We start from the raw sequence: 21635 nt of genomic DNA, 5'->3' as shown, positions 1-21635 counted from the left end.
GTAAATTGAACTAAATTAAATATAATGAAAAATGAATGAGAAACAGCAGAATTGAAGCAGAATTTTGTACTACGTTATTTATGGAGATACATAACATAGTTCATGTCATTTGAATAAAGTTTGTGATTCAGAGCTACAAAGTTATTCATGATTGGGTTTCAGGGGTGTACCGTGTACCAACACCAATCCCTTCCCCAGTGTCCACTTTCCTCCCTGGATGTCCACAGTTTCCCTCCTACCCCCAGCCTGCCTCTATGGCCAGCACATTTTTCTTCCTTTTTTCCCCTCGTAGGCACTGTGGTTTACAATACTGCTGCTGATAGGGTATTATGCTACCATTTTCCTTCCTTTCAGCACCCAGTTCTCATCTGGAGTCACCGCTATTGTATACTCTTTGTACTATTAGCAGTTATTCATCTACGGGACGGGGGTGGGGGAATAATCTGTTAACTGTTTTCATTGATGTGTTTCTCTTGTCTTTATTAACCTTTTTTCTTTTTCTTTTTTCGTGTGTAAGTATGTGGATATTTGTCACGGATTTCTTCTGCCAAGTCTTACACTGTTCCATTTATCCCTTTTTCCATATGTATTGCTGGTATGGCTTTGCTTACTTAGAACATCTTGAAGAGGTGGGAATGAGAAGATTGAGAGTTGTGTTCTTGTGCCAAAGACAGGCCAAAGGCTGGAGCACAGGATTTGCATGCTGGGTTTGATGGCCGGACCACTTGGTCCCCCCAGCACCTGCGGACTGACCCAGAGCTTCCAAGTCTTCCTGCTTCCAGGAGTAGCCCTGAGTATAGCTGAGTGTCCCCACCCAAATCACCCAGACAGCAAACAACAAAAGATTGTGTTCTCCAGCTCAAGTTGCAAATGTAACTGATAAAGTGGATTCTAGGAGATACTTTAAATCAAGATTCTTCAGTTGTTTTAGACCAGCTAAGAGTAGAACCGGTGTAGGTCATGTAGTATTTGACTAAGTTCAGTGTTACAGAATTACAGTTTTTAGCTAGTGCGATACCTGCTGCTGCTTAGCCTGCTCTGTGGGCTGGGTTTAGTTTGGGGGGTTGGCTATGCTTTGGGCAGACTGCCGGGAAGGTTCTGTGGGCTGGCTGGGCTAGAGAACTGCAGACTGCGGACTTACTCCAGAGACTGATCAGTGGGGCGAGGATTGACCAAGCATGCGTGTGTGTGTGTGTGCGCGCGTGCACGCGCACGTGTGTATGTACATGTGTGCTCGTGCATGTGTGTGTATCATAAGGCAGACTGAAGTGTGTATGCGTGTGCACGTGTGTGTGCACGTGTATGTGCGTGTGATGCTAGTTATAAGGCAGACTGAAGTGTGTGTGTGTGTGTGTGTGTGTGAGAGATGCTAGTTAAAAGGCAGAATGAAGAGTGTGTGTGTGTGTGTGTGTGTGAGAGAGATGCTAGTTAAAAGGCAGATTTTTCCTAAGTGTTTTTAGAATCTTAACAGTTCACTTTCTGATTATAAAATTTTAATTGAAAATCTAAAAACTATCTATGGAAAAAAATTATGAGCAAGAGCTTAGTATTTTTGGTTCACATGGCTGCGCTCAGGGATTACTCCTGGCTCTGGGCTCAGGATTCATTCCTGGTGGGCCCAGGAATGCTCGGGAATCAAACCCAGGTTAGGCGAGTGTCCTACCCACTGTACTATCGCTCCAGCTCCTGTGAGCAAGAGCTTTTACATAAATTGTGGAGACTATCAGGCTTAGGTTTTGAATTTTTGTTTAATTAGAAATGACAGATGCAAAAAGAATCCATTAGAAATTATTTGCATTTGCATAAAGAATTAGGAAAATGGACAAAACAATTTGGATGGGTAAAGTAAAGCAATTTTTGGTGACCACTTTGGCAATGCTGTATTTCAAAGTTGAGTATTTTATCGAACTTTTTCGTAATTTATTGTAATTCCCTATAAATTGAAGTATTTTGAGAATCTATAGTGGGGTAATGTGCTTCTCTCTCTCTGTCTCTTTCTCTCAGTGAAGCAAAGTAGATTTTTTTGAAACTTCCTTAGATGTGAGGGAAAAGAAAGAGAGGATATATAGTCCTTCAAGGCCAACATAAGCTTCTCCAGCGTGGAAAAAGCATCAGAGACATAGAGACAAGGAAGCCAGATCTGTGTTCAGGGGAGAACACGGGCCTGAAGAGCAAGTCCCAAATGGCTCTTGGGAGGAGTGTTTGTTTTTTAGCAGGAGCCTTCTCAGCCCCGGGGCCATTAGGAGCACACTGTGGTGTTAGGAGCCTTGAGCATGCCCACTCCCCTCAGAGCCTTATTCCAGGCGGCCCGTTTAGACAGAGGAGCCTCCCACACGGTGCTTGGGAGGCCCAAGGGTTGGCCTGCCTCCTGCTGTGATTCTTGGCCAAGTGGTCCAACGTGAGGACCAGGGATGCAGTGCTGCTCAGGCCCTCACGTTCCAGGGATTTCCTGACCTGCCATGTGGTGCTTGGAGCCCTCCAGGGTTGTGCCCTAACAATGCTCCTGGGGACCTTGCTATACCTGGGATCCAGCTGGGATCAGCTGCTTGCGAGACTTGTGTCTTTCCCCTGTCCTATCACTCTTCCTCCAGGCCAGCATGTAAACTTTCAAAAAACCTTGATTGGATTTGCCCATGATTTAACTATTCTGCTTTTTCCTTCAAAGACCTAGCTCTTAGTTAAGAGGAATTTAAGTTCTTTAGGAAATAATTTAGGGTAGTAGGGAGATGCCCAGAAATACTCTGGGAGTGGGTTTCTTCCCATTCAATGTAGTCGTTGTTAAAATTGAGATGCTTTGATTCTCTTCATTTCATATTTGGTAATCTATTGGTTTCTTTGCATTATGATTGCATAATATGTGTAACACACTTTGCTTAATACCCATTTTTTGATTTTAGAATTTAGTTATTTTTCAGTCTTTACAGTCTTTAAACTCTTTGTAGTTTTTACTCTGTGAAACTCTGTGAAGAGTTCGTTTCTACCAAACATTCCAGTCATTGCCATGACTTTATCGGGGTTTATTAACTTTCAAATATGGCTTACGTATTTAATTAACATCTAGTGAAATCAAGTTAAACCAGGTTTGGAAATTTAGTCACGTAAAATCATTTAAGCATTTTTAGCAATTATTTGCATCTTGCATTTGGACAAGATGTTTATCCTAAAGGCAGTTTTCTTTGCCCACATGTTTGGTCATTTATTTTTTATGGAAGGGAGGTACGCTCTGTGCGCTCAAGAACCTGGGGTCACTCTTGGTTGTACGTGGCTGGGTAGTGTGCGCCTGCTGATCTCCACAGTGGTTCAAAGTGGTGCTGTGGGACCTTGGGGCCACCACGATTCCACCCCGCAGTAGTGGTAAGCAGGGAATCAAATTTGGTCCTCCGGCATGCAAGGCAGGCACTCTACCTCTCCTGGTCCGTTGCTCTTCTCTTTGCTTGTTCGGAGAGCATACCCACTGGTTGTTCAGCGGCAGTCCTGTCTGATGCTCGGGAGTCTCTCCTGGTGGTGCTTGGGACACTTCTGTGGCATGAGCACTGTCTACTCACTTCCTGAGCATGTGCTCCAGGTTGTGGTGCTTCCTCCCTGACTCCCGCTCTCTTAATAGTTGGCTTGTGTGGTCAGGAAGGAGATCAAATAACATTTCTCCAGTCACAGTGAATTTGTTGTAAATGACATTCCTTGGACACATGGAAAAGTTTGAAAATTTGAATGACTAAGAGTTAGCTTAATGGTGTTTTCCCAGTGATAACTGTTTTGAATACATTAATTGTGGTTATTTAGGAAAATGTTTCTGTTCTTAGGAGACAGTCTCTCTCTCACACACACACACACACACACACACACACACACACACACACATTTTGGGACCACATCCATCTTGGTTTGGGGGTGAAGGGAGGTTGCTCCTGGCATTGCTGAGTGGTTTGGGGCATGGAACCCTGGACTCCGGTGTGCCAGGCATATGCTTTGGTTCTTTGAGCTGTTTCCCTGCCAGACAGGTATTTTTGAATTTGGTAATAAGGTTGTAGTGGATGCAGCGAATTGTCAAAGTGTTCAGCAAGAGAAAAGTGTTTGTATTTGACTGTTTATTATAGCCCAAATATATAGAATCTGAACAAAGGCAAACAGGCTGAATGAAGTCATTTGGTATATTTGCATGGCAGAAGCCTATTAGTGTATATTCATTACTGAATTTTTAGTGTTAAGTATTTCACAATAAGTTGAGAATGGAGAGTAGCATGTTAGTGGGTGTTTGAGGGCTGTTGTCAAGAGGATTATTTTAATTGCTCCAAATACTAACACTTAAAATGTGTAAGTATATGTAATTAGCAACTGACATTTAGATGTTATTAGAAAGTTGTCTTAATTGAGTTGGGGGTTATTTTGGTTCTAAAGCTTTAATGGTTTTAATATAGTAATATAATTACTCTTAATTAACAAGATGAAGTTCAAATTAGTTAGCATTTTAAATTTCTTGGAAAATTAGTGTTCTGGGTAAAATAAATCTGGAATTTGCTACACATTACATGTTCCCTGTAGAGGTTTGTAAGCAAATTACTCTATTAGAACTCTGAGATGAAGTAAAAAAGCTTTCTTTATAATAGTGGTGAATCTTTTATTGAAACAATGAATCTAATCAAAACAGATAGAGTGTTCATCTGCCTCACAGGGACGGGGAGGGGTGGGGGGTGGGGTTTTATTGGGGTTCTTCATGGTAAAAAATAAGTATTGGTAAAGGGAAATGTGTTTGATATTTGCATGACTGAGACATAAACCTGAAAGCTTTGTAACCTTTCCCACAGTGATTCAATAAATAAGGTAAAGGTAAAGGTAAAGGCCCTCCCGTTGATCGTCGATTTGCTTGAGTGGGCCCAGTAACGTCTCCATTGGAGACTTTGTTGTTACTGTGTCTGGCATATCGAATACTCTCGGTAGCTTGCCGGGCTCTCTGAGAGGGGCGGAGGAATCGAACTCGGGTCGGCCATGTTGGCCGCTTGTAAGGCGAACGCCCTACCCACTGTGCTATCGCTCCAGCCCAATAAATTAAAAAAAAAAAAAAAAAAACTTTCTTTAAATCAGCACTTCCCAAGGGATGGAGAGAGAGTACAGTGGGCAGGGTGTATGCCTTGCATGCTGCTGACCCATGTTTAATTCGTGGGACCCTTTATGGTCCCTGAGCATGGCCAGGAATGATCCCTGAGCACAGAGCCAGGTGTAAACCCTGTACATAGCCAGGTGTGCTTCCCCCGCTACCTACCCCAAATTGGCATTTCCCATACTTAATTCAGAATAGTTTGGTTCTTTTTGATTATGTGTGTGTGTATATGTGTGTGTGTGTGTGTGCGCGCGTGCGCGCACGCGCTTGCATCCAGGGTGTCTCTTCATATTTTTTTGATTGGCAGGAGTGTGTGTGTGTGTGTGTTTGTGTGCGCGCTTGCATCCAGGGTGTCTCTTCATATTTTTTTGATTGGCAGGAGCATCAATATGGCATACTGATTAGCAGACTATTCGTTGTACTTGCTCTTTTGTGTATTTTTAAATTAAGAAATAACTTTTGTTACCTACTAACTTTTGGATGATCTTTTCTGCCTTGTCTAGCTCTAATACTGTGCTGTTATTTACAAATTTTGGGTCATCATTGCTGATACCTAGATCTGCTTCATCGAGGAACATAGACTTTTCTTTTACTATTATCATTATTATTTGTGATGCCGGGGATTGGACCGTGGGCAGGTGGTCTACGACATCTGTTGCCCCGGATTTTCATTTTGTTTGTTTTGTTAAAGTGGGGATCGATCCATTGCAGGGCCACATACACAGAAGCCTCTTAGACTTTCTGTTAACCATTTTTTTTCCTTTTAGATATATTTATGCTTTTGTTATAGCCTTGTGGAAGTTAATTAGGCAAGTGTATGAGGAAGTTTTGAAAGTAAGATCAAGTTTATAGTAAAGTAACATTAATGCCACAGCTCTAGCATGGGTAAAGTGTTTGCCTTGTACGTGGCCAACTTTGATAACCGGCATCCCATATGGTCCCCCGAGCCTGCCAGGAGTAAGCTGTGAGCACTGCCGGTTGTGACCCCAAAACAAAACCAAAAAGAATTAAAGTATTAATAGTTTTTTGTGGTTGTTAAAAATTAAGTTAGCGCTTGATAGTCTAATAATGTATAGCTATTAATTTCTGGTATGTATGGAATTGGAATGCAGTAACTTTCTGTACTGATCTCTTCAAAATCAGAAGAGTGATAGTAGTAAAGTAAAGTAAAGGCCCTCCCATTGATCATCGATTTGCTCGAGCGGGCCCAGTAACGTCTCCATTGGAGACTTTGTTGTTACTGTGTCTGGCATATCGAATACGTCACGGGGAGCTTGCCAGGCTCTGCCGTGCGGGCAAGATACTCTCGGTAGCTTGCCGGGCTCTCCGAGAGGGGCAGAGGAATCGAACTCGGGTCGGCCATGTTGGCTGCGTGCAAGGCAAACGCCCTACCGCTGTGCTATCGCTCCAGCCCAAGTGATAGTAGATTGATATATAAATTGAGTTTAATTCATGAGCAGCAGTAAGGCCATGCAATAAAAGATATTAATGGACTCTGAGTTAAAACTTAATACTGTTGACTAGCTGAATTAACCTCATGTGCCCTGTAGCTGAAGAAATGTATCTGGTTTGCTTTCTATTTATCAAGTGAAATACAGAGGAGGGCGGCTAAAGTGGCAAGAGATAACAATTTTAGGTGAAATAAATAATTTCAGAGATGTGAGGGCTAAGCTTAAGTTATAAAGAAAAAGATAGGGTGAATGTATAGCTATTAGTACTAGAATATTAAATGACTACCCTTTAAAACTTGGAAGATACTATTTTTTTTTTTATTTTTTTTTATTTTTTTTTTATTTATTTATTTATTGAATCACTGTGGGAAAGGTTACAAAGCTTTCAGGTTTATGTCTCAGTCATGCAAATATCAAACACATTTCCCTTTACCAATACTTATTTTTTCCCATGAAGAACCCCAATAAAACCCCACCCCCCACCCCTCCCTGTCCCTGTGAGGCAGATGAATTCTAGTTAACACTCTATTGGAAGATACTATTTTGACAGTAACTTTTACAAAGCGACTACCACAGCTTGTACTGTATAGTATATAAAGAGGTTCAAAAAAGATAAATTCATGGAAATAATACTGGAGATTTGGAATATACTAAAATTCTTGTAAATTCAGCACAGAAAATAGACATGGTCTCTTGCAAAACACCTATTATAGTTCTTGATGTTGATATGACTCAAAATTGCTTAAAGACAGGAAGCGGGCTGGAGTGATAGCACAGTGGGTAGGGCGTTTGCTTTGCACGTGGCGACCTGGGTTCGATTCCCAGCATTCATATGGTCCCCCGAGCACCACTAAGAGTAATTCCTGAGTGCAGAGCCAGGAGTAACCCCTGTGCATCGCTGGGTGTAACCCAAAAAGCAAAACAAAACAGGAAGCATTTTGGTTGAGACTTGTTTTTTAGGGCTGTAGAGATAGTACCTGCGTAGGCACTTCCCTTGAGCTCTGTTGACCCAGGGCCCATCCCCTGCATAAAGCCCGTGAGCACCAGCAGGAGTGATCACTGAGTGCTGCTGGGTACGGCCCCAAAACCAAAATCCAAAACAGAAAACTTTATTTTCAAACATTCTATCAGCACAGGATTTGACTTAGTATGAAGTAAAACTAGAAGGCTAATTACATTGAATAATTCTGCAAGCATCCAATGATAAATGATTAAAAATAAGTTGTATACATGTATGCTGAAAATGGAACTAAGTTTTTGAACAGATATCTGTATGTCTATGAGCTGCCTATCTCTGCTTAAGCTAGAATAGCATAGAATAGCTTATAAGTGAAGAAATGAAGTTAGGCATCAGTAATGACTGGATGCATACACTATTCCAGTGGGAAAATAGTTATGATTAACTCTTGAAAGGGCTATGATCTGTATCTTCAAAAATATTACTCGGTTCTCAAAGATTATTATTGGAATTTTTATAGCTTATAGAAGTCTTTTTAAATAATTTTATGTGAGTCACATCAACTGATTTGAGTAGCTAGAATTCTTAATCAAGAACTTCATTAGGTTATATCTTGCAAGCATGAGGAAAATTTAGGTAGACTGAAGTGGATTAAAGACAATTCAGATAAAATGAACAATTAATGGGGAAAGACTTTCTTAACAATGAGAATAATACTATAGATTTTTTTTGTTTTTTTTATTATTGCAGTCAGAAACCATTGCACATTACTGTGTAAAATTACACAAATAATAGGAACTTGCTGTTGAAAGTGATTTTACTTTTAAGCCTTATAGTTTTTTTAACCTTTGTAATTTTAAGTTTAAGTTTGTCATGTGTTTGTTTTTTATCATTTCTTTTTTGGTTAAAGTTGCAAACAGCAAGTATTTGTGTGTATTAAATTCCTGAAAGTGTTGGGATGGAATTACAGTAATGTGTCATGGCTTGGGCCCCTCGCAGGAGTGTATCTCGCAGTCAGCAGTGAAAACAAAGTTTGAACAGCACACTATCAGAGCTAAACAGATACTAGATACTGTGAAAAACATAATGGATTCAATAAACGTGACAGCAGCAGAGAAAAGGTAGGAATTCATTTTATTGCAAAACGAAATTACTTGTCCTTCATATCAGGATGAATTTTTCAGCCTGAGTTCATTAATCGCTGATATAAGTGCTTAGCACACTGAAGTCAAACTGTGGGTTTAGCTGGTGCCTGACTGGAGCTGTTTATTCTACAACCTCGAGTACATCCTTTATATTACCTGGAGCTCAGCATTCTCGTATATGCATTGTGATTTTCAGTTGTTCAGAGGCTTTAAGATGTTGTTAAAGTGGTAGAGGAACCATATCTTCAGAGAAGCGGATTCCCCAGGTGGCTTAAAAATTGTGTGGGTGACTGATTCCTAGTTGCCTCATCATCAGGTGTTGCAGGTTACATAGGTGAAGTGGGGAACAAGGAAGGTATCCCCACAGGAAGAAGAGTGCTTCCACTCTGTGTTCAACCCACATTGGTCATCCTGGGAAGTCCTTGGGGTGGATCAGGACTGGTCAAGTCAGCCACAGGACATGGACACTTGCACCCCAACAGCCCCATGAGGCAACCGTCAAGCTGCACCTGAAATGACTTGATCTACATGGCACGGGAACTGGTCCCCATCACTCCAGCACTCAGCAAGCCGTGGACTCGGGGCCCTAGCACGGAATTGTTCTTTGCAAAAAAAGGACTGTCAGTCCTAACCCCTGCCCAGGTTTCTCAGGTCTGTCACTGTTCTTCACAGAAAAGAATTTCAGGAGGCAAAAGTGCAGTAAAGAAATATTTTCATTTAGAGAAATATGATGGAGGGATGGAGGGAATAAGGAGAGGAGAGAGAGAACAAGAGGGAACACACGCCTGAGGTCAAGATATGAACCTCTAAGAAAAATAGGCTTATAAAATATAATTTAAGTATTTGCTTCTTTTGATACTTAAATGACCTTTTTCCCTCTTATATCATGCTAATAGATGGTTAATACATATGTGAGTGTTCTTGATTAATTTCTCTGGGATTTAAAAATGCCCTGAATATTAATTGTTCTTCATACTACGATAGGGTTTATTCAATAGAAGAGAGAGAAGATCAGATTGATAGACTGGACTTTATCCAAAACCAGATGAATATTTTAACACTAGAAGTGAAGAAGAAGATCAAGGAGGTTACGGAGGAAGTGGCCAACAAGGTGAGCAGTACAGTTTTGTTTTTTTTTGTTTGTTTTGTTTTGCTTTTTTTTTTGCTTTTTGGGTGACACCTGGTGATGCACAGGGGTTACTCCTGGATCTGCACTCAGGAGTTACTCCTGGCGGTGCTCAGGGGACCATATGGGATGCTGGGAATCAAACCCGGGTCGGCCGCGTGCAAGGCAAACGCCCTACCCGCTGTGCTATCTCTCCAGCCCATAGCACAGCATTTTTATGATAAAGGGTGACTTAATCATCATTAAGTAGGTTTGATAATGCCAAAAAATGCTTTTCCTGTTACTTTAAAAAAAGAGTGCTAAATTTCTTTTTACAATAAGTGTTTTGACTGTTCATAAACTTTTGTTAACTCTGGTTTGATCACTTGCAGGTTTCATGTGCAATGACAGATGAAATTTGTCGACTCTCCGTTTTGGTTGATGAATTTTGTTCTGAGTTTCATCCTACTCCAGGTGTATTGAAAGTATATAAAAGTGTAAGTTAAAAAGTGGAGCTGAGGGCTGAGAGTGTGGGTCATGAGGTAGGGCACATGCCTGCATGTTCGTGCCCCACCTTGGACCCCTGGCAGCACTTCTGTCCTCCCTGCCAGCTTGCAAATGAATAGAGTTAGCAGCCAGAGATTCGCATCCCTGGTTTGAATCCCTGGCGGCACCACTATGGGATGGTTCATCCCTCCAAAAAATAGTAGAGTTAAAAGTTATTTAGGTATTTTGTTTCCTCCTTGTTTTGTATCTTACCTAATGTTCTGACTACTTTGTTACAATTACAATTTAGGTGTTGATAGTACTTTTGACATTTATATTCTTTGTGTATTTGACTTCACCATCACCAAAACACCCACAACCTCCCACCCACCCATGCCACTGAGTCACTGAGCCCTCCTGCTCCCCCTCTGTGGGTCCTCCAGTCCCCAAGGTTTGGTGTCAATGGTTACTGTCTCTACCCTTGCTTTGTTTCTCTGTCTTCCACAGGTCATCAGTGCTTCTCTTTCTCTCTCTCTGACCTAGTTTGCTTCAGCATGATTAACCCCCCCCCCCCCCCCCCCCCCCCCCCCCCCGCCCGCCCCCCAGTTCCACCCAAGTTACAGTGAAAGGATCATTTTCTCCTTCTTTGTGCTACATTGTATCCCACTCTGTTTTTAGACCACAGCTTCTTTACCCCTTCATTCTTTATTGGACGTTTTGGTTGTTTCTTTTTTTTTTCCCCATATCCTGGCGACTGTACACAATGAACATAGCTGTGCATGCATATTTTTTCTGATTAATGTTTTTAGATTTGGGAGATAGATTCGAAGAATTGGAATTGCTGGGTCATGTGGACCTCTCAGTTTATTGAGAAATCTCCATACCAGTTTCCATAGAGGCTGAGTCAGGTGTTCCCAGCAGTAAATTGGAATTGTTTGTTTTTGTTTTTTTGACCTCATCCCTGCCAGTCTGGTTGTTTTCAGTTAGTTTTGATATATGCGATTCTCACTGGTGGAAGGTGATAGATACCTCATTGTTTTGGTTTGCATTTCCCTTCTTGGCATCTGCATGTCCTGTTCATGGAAGTGTCTGTTCCTCTCTTATTCTGTTTTCTGGGTTTTTTTGTTTGTTTGTTTGCTTGGTTTTACTCTTCATTGTTTTTGTTGGGTGGTGGTGGTGGTGGTGGTGGTGGTGGTGGTGGTGGTGGTGGTGGTTGTTCCTCTCCCCATTTCTTGGTTGTTAATTTCTTTGTTGCTAAGCTTTGTGTTTGATATATTTTGAATATTAGTCTCTTACTATTAGTATTCATGTATTGTGTGCTAATATCTTCTCCCATTTGGTAGGGTATCTTTTACTGTAGCTCGAGTTCCTTTTGTTCTGTGAAACTCATGTATTTGATGTAACCCCGCGTGTTTATTTTTTTGTTTTCATATCTTTGTCAGTGGGATCAAGTCATTAAGGTCCCTCCGAAGTTCAGGCTTTGAGCAGTTCTCTATTTTCTTTTTTGTATTTTATGAATTTTGTTTTAATTGTGAGGTCTTTAGTTCATATTGAAGTAACTTTTGTATATGATGTTAGCTACAGATCTATTGTCTGGCATCTATTCAGTTCTCCAGCACACTTACGAAAAATTTTGGCTTTCCTTGCTCTGGTTTCCCATAGATCTGAGGGTTTAGCTCTTGGTTCTTAGTTCTGATCTGTTGGTCTGACAATCTCCAGTTATGTAGTACCTTCCAACTTCTTGGTTTCTCAGATTGACCTTAGCTGTTCAAGGTATTTTATAGTTCCATATCGATTTTCATTTTAAATCCTTTATAAGTGTCATCAACATTTTACTGGAATTGCATTGAATCTGTGCTAAGAATATGCTAAGTAGGGTGGTCATTTTGACAGTGTTAATTCTTCCAATCTATAAACATGGAAGATTTTTCCATTTCTTGGTGTCTTTTTTCCTTTCTTTTATAAGTGACTTGAAATTTAAGGTATCTGTATCTTTCACATCTGTTGTTGATTCCTTAGTGTTTGTTATTTTTGTCTACTATTTCAAATGGAATAGTCTTTTATCCCTTGCTCTTTGGTTTTTTTTTTTTTACATATAACAGTTGTTTTTCGCCATTTTAGTATCTTCCTATTAAACTTTTAATACTAGCTAAGCAGTTATGTATAAAAAATAGAAAAGTATCTTTGGAATAAGATAATTTTAGCATTTCTTGTACTTAACAATGAAATGTGCATACATACTGGAGAAAAAAAATAATATGGTCATTTGCCATTGTTAACAGGAATTAAATAAGCACATAGAAGATGGTATGGGAAGAAACCTGGCCGATCGGTGTACCAGTGAAGTCAATGCCTCAATGCTTCAGTCCCAGCAAGAAATTATTGGTAATCTTCCTGTTTACAACATCACATATAGTATTTTCTTTATTTCATTGGTAAAGGGTTTATTTTCCTTTGGCTATTTTGTAAGATACAGAACACTATTTGCTGTTTAAATTTCTATTTTTTCTATTAAAGTGTCTTATTCCTTAAAACAAATACTATGATTTGTTCTTTCTAGAAAATTTGAAACCATTGCTTCCAGCTAATATACAGAATAAACTTCATACATTGGTTCCTTGCAAGAAATTCGATCTCAGCTATGATCTAAATTGCCACATGTTGTGTTCAGATTTTCAAGAGGATATTGTATTTCGTTTTTCCTTGGGCTGGTCTTCCCTTGTTTATCGTTTCTTGGGCCCAACCAATGCTCAGCGGGTGCTTCTAGGATTATCAGAGCCTATCTTTCAGGTATGAAATTCTTATTTTGCCTATGTGGTTTTCTCTAAGAGAAAGAGCTGTGTTAAATTTGCTATATATGAGCTTATGTCATACAGAGCCTTTTCTGAATTAGAGATAATATACTCAAAGGAAAGATACATTGCACGTCATGGATCTTTATTTTTTATCTGCTCACTGTTTCTGCGTAGAGGGGTTCCCTCTGCTTAGGGGTTGCTCCCAGCAGTGTGTTGGTGGGGGCGGGGATGGGCAGTGCTGAGTTCAGACCTGGAACTCCCACATGCAAGGCTTGGTTCCAGCTGTTTGAACAGTCTCTCTGTTTCATTTTTTTTTTTTTTTAACTTTTTTTATGGTGAACCAAGGTAGTTTTATTGAAACTTATTTTGAAAGATGTGAAGGAGGAGAAAGGGAGAAGTACAGGTTGGAGAGAGAACACAGGCTTCTCCAGAGTGGATACAAGCTAGCAAAGACAGAGACAAGTGAGGTAGGTGTTCAGGGGAGGCACAGGCTTGAAGAGCAAGCCCCATTTTCTACTTTATTAAAAGCGGTAGGTTCTCCCCCCCCCCCCCCCCCCCCCCCCACTACAAATACATTGGAATTAACGCAGGAAAAAATTTTTGGGACTTCTTGTTGTTGTTCTTTTGGCCACACCTGGTAGCACTTGGGATTATTCCCAGCGCAGTGCTTGGAGCTGCTTCTGACAGTGCTTGGATCAGTGCATGGGGCTGGGGGTCAAGCTCGGGGTCCCAAATGCAAAGCATGCACTCCGTCCCTTTCAGTCACCTCCCCAGCCCTTGTATTCTGTTATTGAAAAAAAAAAAAGTGTCATCACAGTTAAGTTTTAAGGCATGTCTTATCACCCACCAAAGATATCCTTTTGGGACCAGAGAGGTAGGAGAGGGGTTAGGCCTTGCATATGACCCTTCTGGTTTAATCAGTGGTATATATAGTTGCACCTGCTGATGTGGCCCAAACATCCCCTCCCCCTCCCAAATAACAAAAGATGGCGCTATGTCTATGAGAAGCTACTGGTTTCCTCCAGACCTTCTGCTAGAGCTTTCTATAGCTCTCAGCTGAACCCTTTCTGACATGTCCCATAAACAAACACACAGAGTGTGTTCTGCTGTGCCTGACTCCTTTCACTTGTTTTCAGGGTTTATCATTGCACTCTGTGAATGTTGTAGCATAGATCAGTACTCAGTACTCCCTTCCTTGCTATGGCTTAAGTATAGTCCACTCTAGAAATAACACATTCAATTTACTATCAGCTGATGGATATTTTGAGCTGTTTGTACCTCTTGGCTATGAGGAATAATGATTCTGTAAACATTGTTTTATTTTATTTTTGCCTTTGACCACACCTGGCTGTGCTCATGGTACTTGGGGATGATTAACTCCTGGCAGATCTTTGCGGGGGACGGTGGTGCTGGCAGTTGAACCAGGGCGCCCGCATATGAGGCAGGCACCCCAGCCCTGTGGGTGATTTTCCCAGTCCACATGTGCTGTTTTTATGTACGCATGTTTTCATTTTCTTGAGTTTATTTCTGGGGAGTAGTATTGTTGGAACATATGGTGACTGTTTAACATTCTGCGGAACTGCCAAGCTGACTTCCAAAGCTGATGTTCCGTTTTACATTCCTACCAGCAGTGCATACGAAGGTCCTATTCCTCAAGATTCTCACCAAGGCTTGCTCTTGTCTTTTTAATTCTAGTTAATGTAAGAGGCATCATTATCATTTTGATTTCTATTTCCTGGACAACTATGGTTTTGAGCTTGTGTTTAATAGCGGTGTATGTGTCCTTTATTGTGAAGTGCCTGGTCAAATCGTTAGCTGTCTTTTTAAAATCCCCTTCCCTATCTCTCCCTTTATTGTTGATGTGGTTGCAGTGATCAGAGTTGGTGCACACCCCTGACTGGTGTGGGCACATTTTAGTTGCGGTGCTTATGGGGGTTGCATATCAGGTTGAGGTGTCCTTACACACACTTGATCACAGTGCTCACTGAGGTTTGCACTTCTTTAGTTGTGTTTACACACATGCTTACCAGGGGTCACACTTTCTAGCCATGACACTTGCATATCCGTTTTGGTTGTTGGGGGGACATGGGGAAGGCATGTGTATGCGTGGACTTGACTTTGGTCACATAGCTCTCTGCTGAGGAGTGCTCAGGGGGACCAGATGGGGTGTTGGGGATCAAACGAGCCAGTTACATGTGAGGCGGGTGCCTTCCCTCCTATTCTCTCTCCAGTCCTGGCATCTTTTTATTTGTGGTCCTCACTGGATGCTACACCACCCCTTTTGCAGTGCTTCTGTACCTGACTGCGTGGCGTGTGGCTTGAAATTGCTTGCAGCGCGGGAATTGGTCGCAGCATCTTAGCTGCCACACTCACAGTAGACTTGCTTGGATAGTGTGTGGTGTATGTGGGACGCTGGGGATTTGAACTCACGACCCTGCGTTTGCCAGCAGGTGGCAGGTGCTACAGGCATCTGTACTGCTCCCCTGGGCTACGTTCGCTCATTTCTTCTTTATTAAAATTCTTTCTTTTGAGCGTGGGGGTCACACACCTGGCAATGCTCAGTGCTTACTCCTGGCTCTACACTCAGGAATCGCTCCTGTCAGTTGTCTAGGGACTGTACGGTGTGCCAGGGATTGAACCCAGATCCACTGCACGCAAGGCAAGTGCTCTACCTACTGTACTGTTGCTCTGGCCCCTTTATTTGCTCATTTCTTAATTGAGATACTTGTCTCATAGACTTGTAGTTCTATATATATTCTAGGTACAAGTCTTTTTGTCAGATGTAGTATCTGTATTTTAAATTTCTGGCATGTCTTTTCATTTTTCTAAGTAGCATATTTTGAAGTTTAAAATGCATCTCCTATTTTGAAGTCCCTTTTAAAAAAAAAGAAGAAGAAGAAGAAAGAAAAGGATTATGGCTTTTGGGGCCTGATAGTACAGTGGGTGGACCCTTCCTTTGCACATGATTGACCTGAGTTCAATTCTCAGCACCCTCTATGGTCAGTCATCACCAAGAGTGATGCATACTAAAATTATTTTTTTTGGGGGGGGGGTGGAGGGGTGGGTATGAAATACGTTCTTCCTAAGGAGTAAAGGACTATTTATAAATAGACTGATGGTATATTACAAAAGTATATTCTTCCTGATCTCCTTGGTCTGTGTTGGAATCAATTTCAGGCCATTTTTATTGTCTTTAGATATTTATGGCAAATTCATTTGTGTTGCCATTTGAACACGCCCAGCAGTGCTCAGGGGCCCCGTGCTGAGGGGGTGCGCCTGAGCCTGGGGCTCCCCCATTAGGGCGTGTGCTCCAGCCCTCTCAGTCACCCCCGGGTTGGTCAGGTTGTGATGGGATCAGTCCTTTTGTAGGCTTATCATAATCTAAAAAGCAGTGCAGTAGGATTTGTCAGAGTCATCATTGTAAGACTCTTCCGCTCCCCCCCTTGTCAGCTCCCTAGATCGCTAGCCTCCACCCCGACTGCTCCCGCCAACCCAGCGACACCAGACAGTACATCACAGGAAGACCTCATGGTCACCCTAATAACAGGACTGGCTTCTCTCACATCTAGAACTTCTATGGGCATCATCGTGGTCGGCGGAGTGGTAAGAATAAAGACCTTACTGTGGGATCATTAAAATGTTTGCGAAGCTGCCTGCTCAATGATGAAAAGATCTCTTTACTTTTAATCCTTTTTCATAGTTGTATAGGAAAATACACTCTTGTATGTGTCAGTTAAAACCACAGTAAAACTGGGCTGAAGAAAAGATAATACATTGTTTTCTGTTGCTTGCAGCCTAATCCAACTTTAAGTTTTATATATATATATATTTTTTATTTATTTATTTATTTATTTTTGCTTTTTTTGGGTCACTCCTGGCTCTGCACTCAGGAATCATTCCTGGCGGTGCTCAAGGGACCATATAGGATGCTGGGAATCAAACCTGGGTTGGTTGCGTGCAAGGCAAATGCCCTACCCGCTGTGTTGTTGCTCCAGCCCCTAAGTTTTTTGAACTTAAAAAAAATGGTTTATCTATTTCTCTTCTCCTTTTTGAAATTGATGTTCAGTATCACAGAATTTCAAGGAGGTATACTTTTAATTTAGTTTTGGTAAAATGACATAAAAAGTTCTAGGTCAAAAGTAGTAAGGTAACACTTTTTTAAGTACAATCTTATGTTTTTTAATTGCTTTTTTTGTTTGTTTGTTTTGTTTTTTGGTACATACCTAGTGATGCTCAGGGGTTACTCCTGGCTCTGCACTCAGGAAATGTGTCTAGCCCCCTGAATTACTTCTACTGAGATATAATTGACATATAAGTTTGTTTTGTCTTTTAGATATACAGCATTAGATTTTACATATGTATTGTGAAATTATTTCAAATAAATTATTTTTAATATAGTTCTTTAGGGGCTGGAGCGATAGCACAGCGGTAGGGCGTTCGCCTTACAAGCGGCCAACATGGCCAACCCGAGTTCGATTCCTCCGCCCCTCTCGGAGAGCCCGGCAAGCTACCGAGAGTATCTCGCCCGCACGGCAGAGCCTGGCAAGCTCCCTGTGACGTAATCGATATGCCGAACACAGTAACAACAAAGTCTCCAATGGAGACGTTACTGGGCCCGCTCGAGCAAATCGACGATCAACGGGAGGGCCTTTACCTTTTACCTTTATAGTTCTTTAGAAACAAACATGACCAAATAGCTGACCTTAAAATAATGCTTCCTATTTTCATACTGCAACCTACAAAGAAATAGTATTTGTATATGGGAATAACAAGCAAGATTCAGGTCCCTTCTGATCTTCTCTGAATGTCAAAATCTTCCTAGAAGCTTTAAAAGATTACTTTTTAGTAGATCATATGAGAATATATTTTTTTTTAAAAATCTGTATTTTAAAGTATAAATTTACTTTGAACCTTTGACCTAAAAAATAGCACATATTGACATGTCAAGCTTACCAAATGTCTGTCCGGTTATTAAATAATTCACAAAAGACTGTTTTTCTTTATAATGTGGCTCTGAATCTGTCTTACAGATTTGGAAAACTGTAGGCTGGAAACTCATCTCTCTTTCATTAAGTATGTATGGAGCTTTGTATCTTTATGAAAGGCTGACTTGGACCACCCGAGCCAAAGAGAGAGCCTTTAAGCAACAATTCGTCAACTATGCAACTGAGAAACTGCAGATGATTGTCAGCTTCACAAGTGCAAACTGCAGCCATCAAGTACAACAGTAAGTTGAAGGATTTATGTTTTGGTTTAGAAAGAGAACTTTCTGGGGCTGGAGCGATAGTACAGTGGGTAGGATGTGTTGCCTTGCAGGTAGCTGGCCCGGCTTTGATCCCAGCATCCTATATGGTCCACCCCACCGCCAGGAGTCATTCCTGAGTGCAGAGCCAGAGTAACCCAGGAGCAGCACTGGGTGGGGTCCAAAAGACAAATGAAATTTAAAAAAAGAAAAAGATAGCTTTCTGTGGGGCTGGAGTGATAGTCCAGCCAGAGGGTAGGGCATTTGCCTTGCATGTGCCTGACCCTAAATCACAAACATTTTAATGATCCCACAGTAAGTTCTTGATTCTTACCGCTCCGCCACTCCAGTCCCTGGCATCCCATATGGCTCCCCAAGCTCACCAGGAGTGATGCTTGAGCACAGAGCCAGCAGTAACCCCTGAGCATCACGAGGCAGACCCCAGAACCTAAAAATAAATAGCCGTTTTCTGGATGACAGGCATACATCCAGAAAATACACAGGAGTGCCACTCAAAGAATTACTGTAATGTGAACATACTTTGTAATCAGTTAAAAAAAAAAGATATAGAACAGTGTCCCCCAAAATGCAATATTGTGGAGGAAATTATTTAGGAAATTATTTAGGAAATTACTATGACTATGAGTCATAGTCACGAATATATATGTTTGAAGATACACTTTTAGAGCACAAGAGAATTTTATTATGATCCATTGAGTTTTTTAATGTATCCTAAGTATTTCACGGATTCTATAAAAATAACATGGAGCTTCTTGGTCAAGCATCTTGATCAGATCTCGGTTTGATCTTTTTTACCACCAAGACAGACAAATACAAAGTTTTTAGTACTCCAGTAAGTGGTAGATAATATGCTGTATTTTATGCTACTGAGAGCTGAATTTTATTATTTTTGTGGGCACTGGGTGAGGGAGTTTAGCCTGGGCCACACCTGATGGTGTTCAGGGCTGGCTCCTGACTCTGTGCTCAAGTCCTGCTCCTGACAGGCTTCAGGGACCATGTAGGGTGCTAGGAGTTGAACCCAGCCCAGCCACAGGTGAGATAAGTGTCCTGCCTGCTGTACTGTCATCACTCCAGCCCCTACAGAGAGCTGAATTTTAAAGTTCTCCCAAGTCAAGACAACTGCAATTTGTCAGAAGGAGTAATAGGTACATATTATAAAAGGGTAGAAGTGATTAATTTATAAAACTCATAAAGCAAGTTTAAATAAGAAGGACAATTAATCAGTGAAAGTTCCTTTTGAGATTTGAACAGGCAGAATAACAAGATGTCAGCAGATAAACTGTCCAAACCAAAGATGAGAGGGGAGCGGGGCAATGACAAGGGATATATTTAGAAACATGAGAGCATTCCAGTACTGATGTGGGTGTAATACTTTTTTTTATTTTAAGGGAAATGGCAACTACTTTTGCTCGCCTGTGCCAACAAGTTGATATTACGCAAAGACATTTGGAAGAAGAAATTGCTAGATTATCCAAAGAAATTGATCAGTTGGAGAAAATACAGAACAATTCAAAGCTCTTAAGGTATGGATCTTTTCCCCTCAGTTATGTCATCATTTGCTGGTCTTCTTACCAAAATATAATTTTGTAATATCACTAGTGTATAGTATTAGAAATCCTTATGCTTGGGTTAAGTTATAATTTCCCATATTTAATTCCACACAATTTTAGTGAAAGTTAATTTCAACAAGAAGATTCTAATTGGAAGGTACTTTTAAGATCTAAACTTAAATCTCTTTTAAGCTTTGTAAAAGTTCCTTTTCAGGGACAGATTATGACTCTTCAGTTTTAAATAGCCAAGACCCCCAACTTTTGTTCCCATTGAGAACTGTTGCATAGTTTTCAGTTCTTAAATTTGAAGCAGCCAAAGTAAATAAAGATGCCCTAATATAATGTAGTGTTCTGGCTTAATGTGATGTATCATGGAAATTTTGAGGTACAAAGTTTGCTTTGGGGGTCAAGACCAGAAGTATCACCAAAAGATACTACTTCTTGGCAGTTCGTAACTTTAGCTTTATTACCTGTTCACTGACATATGAGGAATCTGGGAGAATCATTAAGAATATTTTAATCCCTGCTGCTCATCAGTGTTCCATACAGTTGCTCATATAAGAGCGTTTGCAACATCTGGGAATTAGGGGAACTTTTCCTTGTGACCTGAATTTGGGAACGTGTATTTAATACATTAGGTCTAGTGTTGATCTATGATGTTTTAATCTGATCAGCAGTTACATTCTTTTGTTGTTGTTGTTAGTTTTGTTTTGGGGGCCATCCAGTTATGTTCAGGGCTTACTCCCAGCTCTGTGCTCAGGGATCACTCCTGGCATGGCTCAAGGACTATTTGGGATGCCTGGACTCAAACGTGGGCTGGCTGTGTACAAGGCAAACACTCTGGGCACTGCACTCTCTCTCTGATGCAGCAGTCACTTTCTTTTACCTGTCCTCCAAAATCTCTGGGAAAGATAACTTCCCGTTGTTTCGATCCCAGTCTCCCCTCACCCACACAATCACCCAAGTGAATTTCGTATATTGATTGCATTGCTCCTATTTCAACTTACATCACCGATGGATATAACTCGGTGGTAGAGAGCTTTTGTCTTGCATGTGTGAGGACCAGGTTTTGATCCCTGGCATAGACAACGAAGTCCTGTAGATTATTTTTTAACCTAGGTGGTTTTAATTTGCCAAGTTGGGCAGCCAGAGGGTAATGATTTGTGCTGCTGCTGTAGTTCTGGAGAGCACTAGGCATCAGTCGGCGATCACTGAGGACGTCAGTGGTACCAGTAGTTGAACCCAGGGCTTCACATAGGCACCGCATGGACTCGACCACTGAGCCATATTCCTGGCCCTCTTTTAATAGATTTTTATTTTGATATTTAGTATTAAGGTTTGAAGTAGTTTTCTTATTAGAAATAGAGTTTCATCTTGTTAGTATAAAACGTTGTCCAGGACACTAGTCTGTGTTGATTACTGTTGTAGACATTCATTTGTAGCACTTAATAACATCTGATTTGGGCAGGACTGAATTGGTTCGGTACAAATATTTTTTATCTGTAAATTCATTTTTCTCTAATAGGAAGTTTAAAATAACAGTACTATAATATTTAGAACCTCCATTATTATTACATTAGGTTTAGCCATTCATTAAATTCAACTTAATTTTTTGCTCCGGGAAAATTGCCTAAAAAAAAAAAATGCAGAAAAGTTCATACGTACATGGTGGGCTATACTCTTCAGGGACTACGCCTGGCAGTGGTAGGGGACCAAAGACCATGCCCTGATGGAAGTGGGCTCCCTGGAAGGCACATGCCTTCAGTGTTGTGCTCTCTCTCCAGCCT

The 21635-nt window shown here is 41.0% G+C and overlaps 1 protein-coding gene across 2 annotated transcripts in view; it reads left to right on the top strand.

Moving 5' to 3' along the window:
* The window catches only part of MFN1 (mitofusin 1), a 45997-nt gene that overhangs the window by 20237 nt on the left and 4125 nt on the right, over window positions 1–21635 (top strand). For both annotated transcript variants that reach the window (XM_056109021.1, XM_056109020.1), the window contains exons 10-17: window positions 8504–8625; window positions 9634–9760; window positions 10147–10251; window positions 12523–12625; window positions 12801–13030; window positions 16486–16638; window positions 18066–18262; window positions 19687–19821. In XM_056109021.1, the coding sequence (XP_055964996.1) occupies window positions 8504–8625; window positions 9634–9760; window positions 10147–10251; window positions 12523–12625; window positions 12801–13030; window positions 16486–16638; window positions 18066–18262; window positions 19687–19821 (1172 nt within the window). The remainder of the gene's footprint in view (window positions 1–8503; window positions 8626–9633; window positions 9761–10146; window positions 10252–12522; window positions 12626–12800; window positions 13031–16485; window positions 16639–18065; window positions 18263–19686; window positions 19822–21635) is intronic.

Source organism: Sorex fumeus, unplaced genomic scaffold (assembly GCF_029834395.1).
Source record: "Sorex fumeus unplaced genomic scaffold, SorFum_2.1 ptg000254l, whole genome shotgun sequence".
Taxonomy (NCBI): Eukaryota; Metazoa; Chordata; class Mammalia; order Eulipotyphla; family Soricidae; genus Sorex; species Sorex fumeus.
The sequence above is the reverse complement of the archived record's forward strand: the minus strand, read 5'-3'. Positions and strand labels throughout refer to the sequence as shown.